At 44.5% G+C, this 17,857-nt stretch overlaps 1 protein-coding gene across 5 annotated transcripts in view; it reads right to left on the bottom strand.

Moving 5' to 3' along the window:
• Positions 1–17,857, bottom strand: part of STARD13 (StAR related lipid transfer domain containing 13) — a 497,221-nt gene that overhangs the window by 34,478 nt on the left and 444,886 nt on the right. For all 5 annotated transcript variants that reach the window (XM_082246015.1, XM_082246017.1, XM_082246016.1 and 2 more), the window contains one exon: positions 17,468–17,549. In XM_082246015.1, the coding sequence (XP_082102141.1) occupies positions 17,468–17,549 (82 nt within the window). The remainder of the gene's footprint in view (positions 1–17,467; positions 17,550–17,857) is intronic.

The following is a 17,857-nucleotide window of genomic DNA, read 5'->3' on the forward strand; positions in this document are numbered from 1 at the left end:
ACCTCTGGAAAGTATTTTTAGGGGTAACCACTTGCCATTTTGTTTATGCATGCAAGCCCCACACCCCCTAACATTTATACCAGACCCTAATCTAGGATAGGAGTGTTATAGATCATTTTTGTTTACAAACAGAACAAAGCAGCCAGAAAAGGTAATATACCAGCAACAAAAATGGCAGTTTTACCGTAGTACATTGTATTGATTGGAGATGCACAGGCAGGCTAAACACATCCCCCAGGCATGTTCTTTAAAGGAATAGTGAGTTTTCAATGATTTACTTTAATGATTAAAATCGCTGCTCCCTACAGAACAATATTTTTAAAACATCTTTTTTGCGTTGTTACAGGTTCCCCAGGACAGTTTCCACCTCCCTATGCCAATTCCTTGCCTCTTAGGCTTAAAAATGGGCAGCATCAATTCTACCGGTTTGACAGGTCACATGTACGGTGTCAATTGGTAGATCAACTTCTGTACAACCTCCCTGCCTATGCATACATGAATGGAAATCCGGCCGGTCCCTGCTGATAAAACATCCCTCCCCATACATGTATTGAAATTTGTCCGGTCGCTGGTGAAGCGGATACATTTTTTTCCATGTATGGCTGGCTTTAGCAAACGAAAGTCGGGTACACACTAAAACCGCTGGGTTGCACAAAAAAAAACTTGCCAGCTCCGGTCAGGGACGCTGTACTGATGATCCAACGTTAGTGCAGCGATCCCCCCCTGCTAAGCTGTTGTGTTCTGACAGGGGGTTGACCCCCCGCCAGAACACTCCGGTCAGCGCTCTCTGCCATTGGCTGAGAGAGCTGATTCGGAGTCAGTCGGCTCCTGGTTTTCCAGCATGCACCTCCGACAGAATCCGGCTGAGAGGCCAGTTTCTGTCGGACAGACTGACATACACACGAGCCGAATGTCTGCTGTTTTTTTTTTTTTGTAACCGGCCGACATTGGGCCCGTGTGTGTGTAGCTTTAATTCCATCCAGTTAAGGTCTAGGTTGGCTTTACAAAAAGAACAACATGCTAATTATTACACGTCTGACAAGATGACTTGGTAGGATGCTGTTTTGTACAATTCCGTCAGCTTATCTGGCCTTTTTTCTAGAAGCCATAGCTTGGTATTGTGCTTTTATCCAGTTTCTAATAAAGATAAGGTAATGGTTCACACATACAATACAAGTTTTATCACAGTTTCACAGTAACTATTTTGCATTCACAGTAGAATATGAGAAAAACTCAGACAAATCCATTTTCTCCACAACTATACCTTTCAGCATATCACTGAAATCAGGTTATAAAATCAGTGGAGCATGGGTTGGGAGGTTACCCATCAGCACTGAAAGACATGCTCTAGATTTCAAACAAGCCAGAGTGTGTTTTGGAAATAATAAACTTCAAGATAGCTATTGCCTACAATATACTGTATTATTTTTTATCATGTCTGCCGTAGAGATGACCATAACTGACCATACATAAGTCGATTATAAGCCAAGTTCAGGTGTTTTAAAGTCTAAGGCCCCTTTCAGACATGCTGTCCGTTTGTCTATTTTTCATCCATCCATTGACGGATGAAAAACAGACATCAATGCATTTCTATGGAAAAAACAGATGTAAATGGATGATCGTCCATTTACATCCGTTTACATTCGCATCCGTCATCACCAGTTTTTTTAAACTGATCAAAGCTCTATTTTTCTTCCGCTAAAAAAACAATCGGACGAAAAATGAATGTAAACTGACAAATCTTCAGCTTTTCATCCTTTTTGCATTGGTTAAACTGATGAGCACTGATGAACAACGGATGAAAAACTGATGACCACGGATGAAAAAACTGATGAATACTTCATTCATTTTGCTGTGACTGAACTGATGAAATGAACGGTCCTTATGTGTGAAAGGGGCCTAAACTGGCAGCTTTCATCCATATTCAAGAAAGAAGGAAACCCCCCCACCCCCAACTGTCATTTGCACACATTCATAAGGCATATTTAATAAAACGTGTGTAATGAAGAAACTAGCAGCAGCCAATCAGATTATTTTACTGAACTCAGACTTAAGTGGGGTACACACTATAAGAAAATAGGGCGAACGATCGTCCAATTTTCCTCGTTGTTTCACAGCAAATCGGAACCCGATGAACGAAAATTCGTATGAAAATTCTCGTACGACAAAGGTTTTTTTTTTTTTTTTGTTGTTTATTGTTTCTGATCATGCGCTGTCTTTCTTTTCTGATTTTTCTTGTACAAAAACGGTACACATTAAACGAAAAGCGTTTGTTTTTTCCCGTACGAGAAAAATTTTGGTGTTTGTTACTTTGAGAATTTTCGTACGAAAATTCAGAATCAGCTGTCGAAAGTTGTTTACTTACTATACGAAAATCGTACAAAAATGATTTGGACGAAAACTTTGCCCAAGTTTGCCCAATTTTCTTATAGTGTGTACTAGCCCTTAGGAAAGGTTGTCTATGATGCTACTACTTTTGCTGTCAGTTGTTATAAAGCAAATACTTCTTTGCTGAATAAGGCCCCTTTCACACTTGCCGATCCATCGTCGGACTCCGTTATTGTCAGCAGGGGATCGATCTGCTGATCCCCCACCAAGCAGGCAGATGGCAGCTCTGTCTCCGCGCTGTGTGCAGAGACAAAGCTATGGGGGAATCGGATGAGAACTGACCGCCTGTCCATTCTCATCCAATCCCATTCGATCCGATCCGCCAGAAGGATGGAAAATAGGGTTTCCATCCATCTGGATTTGACGGACAGGATCGGATTGGATGTCAGCGGACATGTCTCCGCTGACATCCAATGCCCCATAGAGATGCATGGGGCATCCCTTCAGATCCGCCTGAAAAACTGACAGGCGGATCTGCAAGTGTGAAAGGGGCCTAAGTCAGGCTATATTGGCACATGAGGCTGCCCCAGCCAGCCTGAACTATGGCACCATTTTTTAGAATCTCAATCATTTGTGCTATGTGATTATTTTAGTAAAAACAAAGCTAGAATATGCTGCTGGATGTACTAATCAGTTTGTTTTCTATGCATAACTACTAGTCAAATGTACAAAACTCCCAACAAAAGAAGGTAAAGATTATTTCTTGACATCCTTTTTAGTCCCATCCCACTACAGCAGGGGACTCCAAACTTTTCAGTATGAGGGCCATGCCGTATATTTTCCAAAAATCCGCAAGTCCAAAAAAATTAGTTTAATAAATGAACAAATAAAATTTAAAATAATAATTTTCTTTTTAATCAGCATGATACAATTTAGAGTAACAGAAAAAAAAAAAACCTCAAAAAAGTAAAGCAAAGTTTTTACAAATAAGCGTGAGCCCATCACAATCCTCCCTTAAATCAGGGTCCCCATCAGAGTCCATCCTTATATCAGGGTCTACCCTTACATCAGGATCCTCATCAGAGTTCCCGTTTAGATCAGAGTCCCAAACAAGGTCCCCTTACATTAGAGTCCCCATCAAGATCCCCTTACATTAGAGTCCCCATCAAAGTCCCATTTACATCAGAGTAATTATCAGAGTCTCTCCTTACGTGAGAGTCCCCATCAAAGTCCCTCCTTACATCGAAAAGCCAGATAAAATCTTTCAGTGGGTTGGATTTGGCCAGTGAGCCATAGTTTGGAGACCCCTGCTCTACAGTCATCTTGCTAAATTTAGGCTTCATTCACACCTGGGCATTCTGGAATCGCGGGCAGAATTGGGCGATTCTGTTTGTGATTCCAGAATCGCAGTAAAACGTGGGACGTGTTTGTGATGCCATTACTTCTTAATGGCACCCCAATCATGCTGCGATTTCGCCACGATGGTCGCACCATAAATCGCGCTGCAATTGGTGGCAAAATCACAATACACAAAGCTTATTGCTCAAAAGGAGCAAGTTGCAGCGATTGCAGACTGATTTATCCCACGACAATGGCGGTACAATTTATCGCGCAACAATCACGGCCCAATTGGGGTGCCATTAAAAAGTATTCTGCCTGTAATTCCGAAACACCCAGGTGTGAATGGAGCCTTAGCCACAAATGTCCAGGGGAGGAAAGAAAAGGGAAACAAGTAATAAAGACATCATCACGGTCTGTGATTGGTGCTGCCCCCTCTATCCCTGCTGCCCTAGTTAATGGCCCAAGGGTATTATTATAGTAAAAAATAGCCCTAATTAGCGGGGTACTTTAAAAGAATTGAGACAGGATGGTACGCTGTTTTACCTAATAACCTGTTTCCTTCTTTTGTTATATAGAATATAGAACTAAAGCAAACTTATTACAGGTATTTATATAGCACTGACAATTTCTGCCCTGTACTTTTCCCATCAGACTCTGCTGTCAAGGAGCTTACAATCTAAGGTCTCTATCTCACATGCATAAACATAATAGGACCAATTTTGAAAGGAGCCAGTTATCCCACCAGCTTGTCTTTGGAGTTTGGGAGGCAACCCACAAAAACACAGAGATAACATGCAAACTCTATGCAGTGTCCTAAGATGAGTTGAACTTAGGACTCCGGTGCTGCAAGGCAGAAGTGATAACCATTAAGCCCATTGTGTGTTATTCACATTACGTATTATTCTTTATTGAAAAGTGGTTTGTATATTCAGTTCATGCAGCACTCAACACAACTATTTTGTAGTATGTAAGTACCTGTATCTAGTAGACTGACATAATGGTGGGAGGCACTCAATACTTCTTTCACCGCAAGCATAGCATACACATTTTACAAGACAATTAGGCCTAATCAGCATAAAGCGTAGCATAAACTGTAAGGCGAAGCAGGACATTATTGAACCAGTACTGGGAATGTATATTCCTATTGAAAGATGTACTGATGCTCTGAATGGGGTCACTTACCAATAAGAGGAGGGCGTGTGAAGAAATGTAAATTCAGACTGCTCCTTACCTCTACATCTCAATTCACAATTATGACGTATGCTGCAAAATGGAGTGCAACCATGACAAGGGGACAAATACAGTCTAAGTTCATTTGTGAGTCATTCTGACAGTGTTCATGGTAAAAGTGAGAATAGTGAGAATCTTTCTCATCCAGATAATCCACCAGTTGCCATTTGATTCCAGAAAAGGCTACAACTACATGATTGGCCAGTGTTTTGCCCAAAGCTGTCTAATGAATTGCCTGAATTAGCCCCTAATTTGAGTTTTAGCAAGACCCCTGTACAGTGTCAATTCCGTAGTTGACTTATGTGACTCAGCTAATCTTAAAGTGACATTAAACAATATCCCTAGGCCCCTTTCACATGGGGAAAACGAAGATTGGATCAGCAGGGGGTCTATAAACTGATCCCCTGCTGATCTAAGCAGAGAAGAAGGATGACAGGTCCATGTCCGCCCAGTTTATGCTGGGTGGACAAGGACAGAACCTGCTCTGCTCTTTGGACCGGCGGGTATTAACTGACTCCGCTGTCCGTTTTCACCTGACTGCCCTCTGATTCAATCCACCTAGATGGAAAGGATCCCCTTCTGTTTTTTTTAGCAGACTGGATAAGAGTTAGTTGGGTGTAAACAGATGCAAGTCCGTTTACACCCACCGGTCTATAGGGGTTAATGGCGGGTCCAAACAGGTCCACCTATAAAACTTACAGGCAGACCTGATCTGACCCTTCCAGTGAAAGAGGACTTATTCTCAAAAAATAATCCATACACATCCATTATCTAATGGCTCTGTATTAATTTTTTCATTAAATTGTTTCTTACTGTGTTTTTGTGCCTTCTGGTAACATCCACTGTAAGCTCCTGAACCTCTCCTTTCCCATTCACTTTCATTTGAACAAGCAGTGCATGTTAGAAGTGTTTATGTTCACTCTTCTATTTATACTACAAACCATCCGTTGCAGGAGCGAGCAAGAGATGATGGCTACATTTCTTCATATGGTGGGACTATGGAGAACAAAAATAGTCATCCTTCAACAGGAAGTCAGATCACAGCAGGAAAAAATGGGATTTTTGATTTACCGTAATCCATTTCTCTGATGTTCATTGACGGACACAGCTCCTTATCTTCTTGACCATTGGGTTATACTGCCCCCTACAGTAGTAGGACACTAGGCAGTCCCAGGGAGTATACTCCCACTCTCAGTTATAGGTACTCAGGTTTTTTCTGCCTTGTCAGGAGTAAGGACTAGTTCCTTGCTGGGATCTCTGGTCCTGGCAATTTTTTTCCTTTTAAATGTAACTTTTTCCTATCTTTGTGTTTTTGTTCCTGTGAGAATCTACAATCAACTTCTAGATCCAGAGGGTCCCCCCCAGTCTGGCCAGTGAGCGCGCGCAGGCTTCAGCTCCGCGCTAGATCGGCCGCTACATAGCCCCACTGGACGGGGCTGGCCTGCGGGTTAAACGTCTCACGAGGGCATAAATGACCTGGCCTTGGCCTAAGTCACAGTGTTTCTCCTGCCCAACAAAACCGGAACAATTACCCCTTGAAGTAACAAGTCTTGCATTGCCCCAAAGAGACCCCGTAAGCGATCTGGGGACAAGTGCAGGTTGGAAGGGAAGAACCTTTTCAGAGGATAAGACCGAAACTTGATCTTGTAGCCATACCGAATGACTTTGTTGAACCACTTGTCCTGTACCAGGGAGGTCCAGGGATCTGCAAAAAAGCCAAGACATTCCCCCAACCCAGATACGGGTGAGGATGCCCCTCCATGCAGAGGAAGCCTTGTCCACAGGTCTGGCTTGCCATACCAGGTCCTTTTGGAACTTCCGGTGGAGGCCCTGAAGAGTTTTGACCCCTTGTCTTGAGACCCTGGGGGACAAAAAGACCTCTTATGAGCCGAGAAGAATGACCCATGTCTACGACGGGGCTCCTTGCCCTTGGTAGTGTGTGGAAGAAGAGTACTCTTCCCCCCTTTGAGACTCTTAATTATGTCATACAAGGAAGCTCCAAACAGATGATCCCCTACAAGGGGGAGATCAGATAAGGCCTTCTTAGAAGTCTGGTCCGTAGACCAGCATTTCAGCCAGATAATACCCCGAAGGACCACTGCTGATACAGACAGCCTAGAAATCAAAGGAGCCCCATCCAAAGAGGCAACACAGATAAACTGTAGGCCCTGGACCAACTAATCCTCCAGCTCCACAATGGCGGGGGGAAGTTGTTTCCCCTCCAGGTCCCGGCATAAAAGTTTAGCCCACTCGGTCAGAGTTTGCGACACCAGGGCAATAGTAAATACCGGACTAAGAGTGCCGAACCAGCCATAGAACATATGGCGAGCCAGAGCCTCCGTCTGCCTATTAGTCAGAAATTTAAAGGCCGGGGACTCCTCTAATCGGAATTAAGGTAGCTTTATTTAACCTGGAAACCAGGTGAGACTGTCCATTTTTTTAAGCAGGGAATCCTCATAAGGATAACACATAGTAAAACGCATAGGGACCACAATTATGCGTTTTGGACAACCCCACTGTTTTGTGACAATGTTGTCAAAGTAAGCGGAAAAGGGGATTACCCTTGCCACTTTGGAGGGTCTGTGGGTGCCAAAAAAGGACCTTCGCCTCCGACACAGCATCAGCTGCATCCTCCGTTTTTAAAGTTTTATGCACTGACACAATCAGTGCATCCACCAGGGCCTTTCCATGGGCGGCTAGAGGAACAGAGGAATCATCCTCACTATCTGAGCACTTAGGGTGCTTGGACACAGACCCAGTAGGGTGACTTGCATCTGCGGCGGCCGATAACAACTTAGGGGAGGGCCGCTGACTGCGATCCCGCAAAGGGGACGCTGACCAAGGGCCCATGAATGGACCACCTACTGGACCCAGCAAAAAACAAGGGGGTCGCCCTCCGAGCCCCTTCAAAGAGGCCCGCATAATAGAAAATAACTCCCTTAAAAGAGGTGCGCCTGCCGCGATGCGAACGCACCCTGATGGGCCCACAGTGCTAAAAAGGGGCAGGTGCCCTACATAATAATGGTGGCATGGCTGTCATCAAAAAAATAAACCGCCCCCACAGTGCAATCCCTTCAAGGGAGGCGCCAAGCTGGCCAAAAAAGAAAAGAGTGATGCTAAGCACCCTGCTCCTGCGCTCAAAGCCAGGTCCTCAGGCTGTCTCAATCTAGGAACCCACACTTGGCATCCCGTATGGCTAAGCCTTGCTGCCCTCTACGACCGGGGTGGTCAAAGACACTGTAAAACAAACACAAAGAAAGGGCGCACCAGCCTAGTGCATTATCCTCAGCAAGCTTTTTAATAAAAATTGTATAAAATCAACTACTCACAAACATGCGTGGTAGATCAGCATATTGATTCCAATGAACAGCATCAAAATAGAAAAGTCCGATGTCTCATATAAACGGAAGACTGGCGCGTTTCAAGGCTTTGCCTCTTCCTCAGGGCTCTGAGGAAGAGGCAAGGCCTCGAAACGCGTCAGCCTTCCGTTTATATGAGACATCAGACTTTTCTATTTTGATGCTGTTCGTTGGAATCAATATGCTGATCTACCACGCATTTTTGTGAGTAATTGATTTTATACAATTTTTATTAAAAAGCTTGCTGAGGATAATGCGCTAGGCTGATGCGCCAAGCTGGCCGCATGGCCTAGTAGGCCGCGGCCTAAATTTTTGTGGATGCCCAACCACAAGTGCATGGATCCCAGCCAGGCAGGGGGCTTCAGCTAAGCTCACTTGGGCCACCTCCCAACGGAGGCACCCAACTCGGCAACATGGCCTAGTAGGCCGCAAGCCGGGGTCTAAATTTTTGTGGACGCCCAGCCGCTTGGGCGTGAGCCCCAGCAGAGCTGACCACCCAGGGAGGTTGGAGGTAAGGGCGGATGTCCAAATTGAGGTGTTGGCTTCAGCCACCCTCACTGGGGCCGCCCAACATAGCTCCTGACCAGTAGGCTGCAAAGCCGTGACCTACATTTTTGGCCGGATCTGGCCGTGCGAGACGCGGACAGACCAGCGGATGCTAAATCATCCTCTCCCCCAGCCCAACACTGCAGCAGGGAGCCCAGAGGACATCCCTGCCCTAGTCACCAACCCCCAGGGTGGCAAGGAACCCTGCTCAACTCCCCGTTGTGCACCAAGAAAAACCCAGTCAGCAGCAACTCCAACAAGTCAGCTCATAACCTCACCCAGGGAGGGGGGCCGGGAGACCCACAGTGACCAAAATTTTAGAGGGGCTGGTGGGAAGGAGGGGAACCTGGGGGTCCCACTGTTCCAGGGAGGGGCCCACGTCACCCCAAAACCCTCCAGGGAAAGAGCAGGGGACAACTACTTACCATACCAGGAACAGGGTGGGCACCACTCCTGACACCACCGCTCCATCGAAATGGGGGGCTGTCGGCCAGGAGGAACGATGCGACTCAGGCCGAGGCCAGGTCATATGCGTCCTCGCGAGTCGTTTAACTCGCAGGCCAGCCACCGTCCAGTAGGGCTATGTAGTGGCCGACCTCGTGCAGAACTGATGCCTGCGCACGCTCGCTGGCCAGACTGGGGGGACCCTCTGGATCACCCAGTCCGGCAGTTGATTGTAGATAGTTCCATTTAAAAGGAAAAAATTGCCAGGAGCAGAGATCCTAGCAAGGAACTAGGTCCCTACTCCTGACTAGGCAGAAAAAAAACTGAGTGCCTATAGCTAAGAGTGGGAGTATACTCCCTGGGACTGCCCCATAGGTGTAGTCAAGCTTTTTCCTGCCTAGTGTCCTACATTGTGGGGGGCAGTATAACCAAAAGGTAAAGAAAATAAGGAGCTGTGTACGTCAATGAACGAAAGTGAAAAAGGAATTTGGAGATTTGGAAGAGGCTTAGAGCAATAGAAGGTACTTTTCAAGTTAAGACTACATACACGAATATAATTTTTTAAAACCAGAGGTTAATGTCTCTTTAAGCTTTAAAGCTATTAAGCTGACCCTTGAGATTTTGGATATGCAATGCATGTGGTTCCTAATTATTTAAATTCCAGAATTGTTAAAGTGTATACTTTTATTTTTCAAGGGGAAAGGAGAAACAAAATTGAAATTCCCATTATTTCCTGTCCTTGTAATAATGGTCCTCAGGGAAAATAGGGCAAGGGTAAATCTCCCCAGCGGAAACACAGGCAGCAATAAAAAAAAACACATGAGGTTCCAACCCTTCCCTAATCTATCCAATACTAAAAGAGGTTTAAGGACAATTACAAATATCCAAATCTCTTAAAGGACTTACAAATGTAGCCAATGGGACTTGCAATTATGGGGAAAAAATCTTGTTCTGTTTTCCATAAAGAGAGAATGGAGAAAATGTATTGACAGTTTAATGTCACAGCGATCTATGTATTGTCACAATTGTCCTATATGTGCATCTCTTCTCCATGCCTGCACCTTCATGTATTAGGGATCAACAATATTTCTGTGCAGGAGTCCACTGCTACTCCAGCCAGGTTAAAGTAGAATTGAAGGGATTCGCATTAAACCTATGGGCAGGCAGACTATTTATCACAGAAGAGACATGCAATGTCTCTTCTGCAATAAAACACACCTACCCGTCAATTTGCAGTGTTCTGCAGAATGAAAACCGTGATGCGCATGCGTAGCTCAGCTTACATCGCTAGAATGGTCCCTGTATGCCTGTGTATTGTTAAGAAAATTCCCTACCCTCCGGAGCTGTGAACATGCGCACTGGTAAGCTGCTCAGCTGTTCCATGACGTAGGTGCACCGGAAGTGACGAGGGTAGGGAATTTTCACGGGTAGGGTTTTTTCACGGAACACCGGGATGACTGACCCCTGAACTTGGGCAGGAGTTACATCACCCTGCACTGGCCAATGAAGATACCCAAGGACCGAGTACTCAGGGAAAAGATGTTGGCACTGGCGAGGAACTCAGTAGCGGAGCCAGAGGGCTAGCTGGGGTGGAAATTGCCACCCCAGACGAAGTCCTTGCCACCCCTCTTGCCACCCCACTGAAAACAGTACACTCATAGGGCTGAACGATAGAGCGTGGGCGATAGTCACATCGCCGAACGTATGATACTCAGTGGTTGTAGAAGGTAGCAGAACAGAGCCCAACATCCGTCCCACATGTTCTGTCTGCCTGCAGCTAGTTCTCCTGACTGAGCGGTGAGCAGCGGCGCCGTGAGCAGCTGCACAGCTAACCAATCACGCGTGCCTGCACATCTGATTGGTTCGCTGTGCCGCTACTCACGACGTGATTGGTTCGCTGTGCCGCGCTCGCCACTCGGTCAAGAGAACTAGCTGTGGGGCAGACTGAACATGTGGGATGGATGTCAGGCTGTGTTCTTCTACCTTAGGTAAGTCTCTCTGCATTGAAGGGGACACGGCATGCTGGTCACTACATTGATGGGGGGGTACGGTGGTCACTACATTGATGGGGGGGCATGCTGGTCACTACATTGATGGTGGGGTACGCTGGTCACTACATTGATGGGGGGCATGCTGGTCACTACATTGATGGGGGGTCACTACACCAGGTCCCCCTATAGATCCCCCCTTACAGCAGGCCAGGGTGAGGTGAGGACCCCCATATAGAAAGTATTGGTTTCGACGTAACGCGTACGGAGGAGGAGCCTGCACACGCTGTAGCACCCATTATCGCTGTCCATGCCTGCACTGGCTGAGTGCCAGTCCATGTGAGTGTTTTGCTGTATTTTTACCCCAATAAAGTAGTTGTTACAGAGAGCACTAGATCGCTGTGTTTATTTTATACATGTACCTAATCGTGACGGTGGAGAGATGATTATGAGGAGGTGACAACCTTATCCCCTTCACTGTGTCAGTGACACTGCGGATCTGGCCATTATATCCTACCTGAAGTACCTTCATCCACAGGGAGGACAGGAGGAAGTAACCTATCCATACCTAACAGCACCTGTGTGTGCAAAAAGCAAGTTTGGCTCATTATAACCTGTGAGCCAAACCAGGAGGTGAGCGGCCAGCATTACCATTAATGCACCAAGTCACTTTATGATATTGAAGCACCAGTACTTGGTCACTTGATACCAGCACAGCATAGAAGAAATTACCCACTTCTAATGGACTTTTGCACCATTTTTCATTTCCACTTGTGTTTGCTTATGCGTGATCAATAGAGATATTTATTCGCACAAGCACTTATTGTGACACTATTTATTTATTGAAGTATTCTCATCATTCACGGATATTCGTTTTTTATCACCTGGATCATTTTATTATCACAGAATTTAAGAGCACTTGCACTTTTATTGTGATACATATTTATTTATTCACATATATATTTTTTGTCATTTGATATTCACTTTGCTTGAATTTATTGTATTGATCCTTATACTTTCCCAAAACACACAGGACCCTTTTTAAAAACCGCACCGCAGCCGCCCTGGATATGTGTGAACTGGCTCCATTGAAAGCCAGTCACACATCTACATGTTTTGCGAATTGGATGTGGTTAAAAACGCATCCAATTCGCATATATGTTAAACCCAGCCTAAGACTCTATCTACATCTTCTTGCACAGATGTATGCATTTTACGGTAGTTAATTGATGTGTGAAATATCTGTTAGGGCAGTGAATGATATTGCCATACAGTATATATAATGAAGATGTTAGTTTAGGTTTTTATTCCTACAAATCATACATATAATAAAATAATATATATTTAATATCATCTACGTGTTTTTTTTAACACTAATCAAAGTGTAGTATTTGAATCTAAGTCAGGAATGCCAATGAAATGCAGTTAGCAGTTGAACGCTTATCAGTGTCTGGACTGTCTGATAGACTAAGTGGTGATTTGGATTGCTAATATCCTTGTGAATTGGAACAAGTGTCTGAACTGAATCATCATACCTGAGTGAATATCCCATCACCTGCAAAGCAATACAAGGGCCATCTAAATTGTATACAGCAGCTTAACATGTTTATTGCATATTTTGACTGCGGTGGCTTACAAGGCAATCTGAGTTCTTCTGCATAATGAGTGGTACAAAATAAGTAAACCGTTGATGGATTTTGTGACGTTATCTTAGAACATGACATCATTAACACAAAGCCTTTATATTAAACCTAAGTGGATTCTGGAATTCTTGAACTATAAACTTTGCTAATTACCAGTTCAATCACAATCCTAATGTTATCTCTGTATGCTAATAGTGACAGCTAGAGGCTGTTAAAAAACAAGGAAAGCACTTGATTATCTAAAGTGGCAAGTTAGGATTGCAGAATCATGGAAAAGGGATGCTGATAATAAAGACCACTTAATATTTTAATTTAGAGGGATTTTCATCAATGACAGAAAGGTAAATCTATCATTAAATAACATTTCTTTTCATCATGAAATATACTATGCAAAACATAGGTATGACAAGGAATTTTTTAAGATGTGGCACAGAATTTAAAATATGCTTTATGAAATAAAATAAAATAAAGACGGCAGTCTCGGTCTAGTGAAGGAACAGAGAGATTGTCAGCCATGGTGTGCATCCCCTGCATTGTCATTCGAGTTCTCGTGTGGGTCTACAAGAAGTTCTTGGAACCCATCATCTACCCCTTCATATCTCCCTTCATCAGCCGGATCTGGCCAAAGAAAGCCGCTCAAAGCAACCCGTCCTCAGGGAACACAGGCAAAGTAGAATGCAATGGCAGCAGTAAGCCCACCGGTAATGGAACCGTTAATGGGAGCGTCAGTCAAGCACATGAAGACTCTTACAACAAAAAGACAGACTGAACAATCCTCGACGAATGGAAAACAACCTGATCGAAGACCTAAATCTCCTAGGCTAAAAATAGGAACTATCTCTTTGCAGATAAAAAAGGACTTTCTATTTATTGACCATGTAAATGTAACACATCATTGTATATAATGCATTCCAAAGTTTTAGAAATTGTCAAAATATGACTGATTTATCAATAATAAAATATAACTACTTGTAAACTATAAAAAAAAGTAAATACATCATAAAGCACCCTATTTTTCTCTACTCCCATAAACTCAGAATTTTGATTGATCTCAGAAGCGTCAAAAACTGACATCTAATGCACACTCTTCAATAAGGTATCGACAGCTTTCTGGAGCTATGGCCCTTTAAAATGGCCTGCACCAGATTCACAAATCCCTACCGCCCATTTCAGTAACTTTACCGGAATGTGCAGCGGATTTAGATAATTCTTAATAGAGCCTATTTTACAAAATGGAGAGCACCAAATTTACAAATATTTACCTAAAATTCATAGATAGTGAAACTGGAGGTAATTGTCTATTGGCTAGGACTCTGCCTACTGCCTGCTGTCAATAATAAGGGGAGCAGACTTCACAGGGAACTAGTGTCTGTAAATACCCATCAGGGTCTGCCCACCCAGGTACAAAAGTCACTACCACTGCACTGTCTGCCAGGTGCAGTGGTAGAGAGGAAGCACTATTGCACTGAGGGTGAAATATCCCTATCGACACCTCTGGCCTCAATGTGCTTCCATATTTGGTACATGCCCCAGATTCATGTACTTGTCTACAACAGGCATTTGAATCTGTCATCCCCACACCAACATTTGCCATGTGGAGGCAAGTGGGTATTCTAAGGCCTCATGCACACAGGGCGTTGGAAAAAATTGAGCTGCAGAGCCATCACTAAAGCCAGGAAAAAGCAGCTGTAAAAACGTGCTTTTAGTAGCTTTTACCATTGGCGTTAATGCACGTTTAGCCACGTTAGCCTTTAGCAACGTTTTTCTGCCTCTATTCAAAATCATTGGTTGCCTATGAGCCATCTTTGATATGGCTTTAAGCCCATTGATTTGAATGGAAGTTGCATCCACGTCGGATCAGGATGATTTGACTTGTGGTGCGACTTGCGCTCTTAGGATCTTGAGGGGGAACCCTGGGTCCCCCCCAGGTTTCAAACCAGGCCCTTCGGGTCTTGTATGGATTTTGAGGGGAACCCCATGCGAAAACTCGGCGTGGGGTCCCCCCCAGAATCCTTACCAGACCCTTATCCGAGCATGCAGCCCGGCAGGTCAGGAAAGGGGAGGGGATGAGCGAGCGGCCTCACCCCCTCCTGGACCATACCAGGCCACACACCCTCAACATGGGGGGTGGGCGCTTTGGAGCAGGGGGGGGCTCTGCACCTCCCCCACCCCAAAGCACCTTGTCCCCATGTTGATGAGGACTTGGGCCTCTTTACGACAACCCTGGGCGGTGGTTGTGGGGGTCTGCGGGCAGGGGGCTTATCAGAATGTGGACGCCCCCTGTAACAAGGGGGCCCCCCAGATCCCAGACCCACCCCCTATGTGAACAAGTATGGAGTACATTGTACCCCTACCCATTCACCCCAAAAAAGTCAGTGTAGTGTAAAAAATGTCAAGAGACGGTTTTGAGAAGTCTTTTTTTTTAAATCTTCCTCCGATCTTCTCCCTTCGGTCCTCTTCCTCCGATCTTTTCCATCCGGTCTTCTCCCTCTGGCCTTCTCCCTCTGGTCTTCTTTCCCTGGTCTTCTTTCTCCAGTCTTTTCCCTCCGAGGCCCTTGTCCTCATCAACATGGAGGCAAGGTGCTTTGGGGTGGGGGGGGGGGTGCAGAGCCGCTCACTCGTCCCCTCCCCTTTCCTGACCTGTCAGGCTGCATTCTCGGATAAGGGTCTGGTATGGATTTTGGGGGGACCCTGCGCTGTTTTTTTTGCGTGGGGTTCCCCTCAAAATCCATACCAGACCCAAAGGGCTGCTTTTTTCCCCATTTGGCATGGAGTTGCTCCTCAAGATCCTCAGAGCGCAGGTCACACCACAAGTCATATCATCCTGATCCAACTTAGATGCGACTTCCATTCAAATCAATGGGCTCCCATAGGGAACCATTGATCTTCACATAAAAATAAATGTATGACGTGGCTTAACGCTGTATAATCAATGTTAAGCAGCCTTTAGCAGCTTCAGGCGTTTTTACAGCTGGAACGCTGGTCCTCAGAACGTACTGGCCCTTGGTTTTTTTTGCAGCTTGAAAACGCTTATGCCACTTACAGCTTCAAAACCTCTGTGTGTGCATGAGGCCAAAACATAACATGGAGGGGCGTTTTTAAGTTGCAAAAAAAAAGTCTGATGCTCCTAAAAGCAGATGCAAAAACGCCCTGTGTGCATGAGGCCTAAAGAGTGTTAGACATTCTTTATGAATTCCTGTGACTGCTTTTGGCAATTGAAGCTCATCAACATAGCCCTTTAGGCTGGGACCAAGTATTTACATTAAAGCCACAGCAAGGAAAAACGACTTAAATGTGCACTGAGGGTCCAATTACACTATTTCTTTGGTAAAAGCAATGTTAACACAATGTATATCATAAATGGACCTAAGTCTCATGCTTCAAACTAATATGCAGATAAAGGTTGGTCAGTACTGTATCTGTGGCCCAAAATATAGCCATGACCATTTCTAGGAAATCCCTTGAGTCACTTGGTGGATGGAGTCATATGAGGACCTAGTTCCCCATAAGCTCCCACTAATAATTGCCAGCAGGTGGCAGTGGGTGGTACTTGAATAAATAGTGGCTATGGCTTCGCCCATTGCCATGCACTGTCAATGAACAGCAAGGTAGACCTGATGGGGAACTAGTCTGTCACTTATCCATCAGGCTTCAGCCACCACACCACTATATATATATTTCAGCCATGCATTTTTCAGTGTGATGGGTGCAGTGGCTGGTGAGGGAGCACACCAAGGAGTGTGTATGGGCACTTCGACCTTGGCTCCAGACTCAGTAAGATTCATTATACATGAATAACTCATTATACATTAATCAGGCACAAGCACATAAAATTTAGGTACAAAGCCCCAACAGAATTCTAAAGGGTGTCATAGTCCATGTCCCCCTTACGGCTCTGTTCACATGTAGGCGTTTTGGGGCGTTTTTGGGGAGTTTTTCTGCTCTAGGATCAGCTCTCAAAACGCCCAACAAGACAAATCCTATTCATTTCAATGGCCCCTGTTCACATCTGAGCGTTTTGACGCTGTGAGCAAAACGCCCAACGCTCAAAAAAGTACATGAGCTTCTTTTTGGGCAGATTACAGATTGGTCTCTATTCAATCTAAAAACGCCTGCACAAAAAACGCCTGTAAAAACGCCTGTAAATCGCGGTAAAAAACGCGCAAAAACGCTACGCTCGGGTGTGAATGTAGCCTTATGAATTCCATTCATTGTGAGCCTAGGATTTGAAATGATCCTATTTATCATGTTTTAAACGTCTGTATATTTTACCTTATAAAATTAAGATTGTTATCCTTGAAGATAGAGATTCTCAATCTTGTCCTCAGACTTACCTACCAGTGACTGTTTTGTACAAGTGTAAAACAAATTATTTTCCTCAGTCAGTGTTTAAAATAAATCTATATTGAGAGAAATGTGGAGGCTGGTTCTGAATTCAGTGCTTTCTATGTCACTGACCCAGAAAAAGCATGCAGATTAGAAAGTCATTCTGTATATTATGCCAGGTCAGTGACCAAGAAAGCCACTGGATAACATTATAGTGTTTATGACATAAAATAAACATTGGTATCTCAAAGAAACGAATTACCTGCAAAGTGGTTCTACATGGTCTCTATCAAGAAAATCATGGTCCTGTTTGACAGATGCAATGTCAATTGGAAACTGAGAATCTGGAAATAAATTGGAAGACTTGGTTGAGTAGATGGAAACATGGCAGCCTCTCAAATCAGTTTATAACTAGCAGAAGAAATGTGTACATAGGGAAATACACTAAACATTGGAAAAATGTCTTTGTACTCTATCCAACTAGCCAACACAGGAAACTGAATTATAACTGTTTCAAACAGTTGGGCCCCACACTTATTGACCCAATAGGTGTTTAACCAACTGTTTTAAACAACCCCAATGCAGTGCATCAATGTGTGTTGCATTAGGGTAGGCAATTCATTTGAATAGGCTGCCAATGCATCACATTATT

The sequence above is a fragment of the Pelophylax lessonae genome, assembly GCF_965119305.1.
Source record: "Pelophylax lessonae genome assembly, chromosome: 2".
Lineage (NCBI taxonomy): Eukaryota > Metazoa > Chordata > Amphibia > Anura > Ranidae > Pelophylax > Pelophylax lessonae.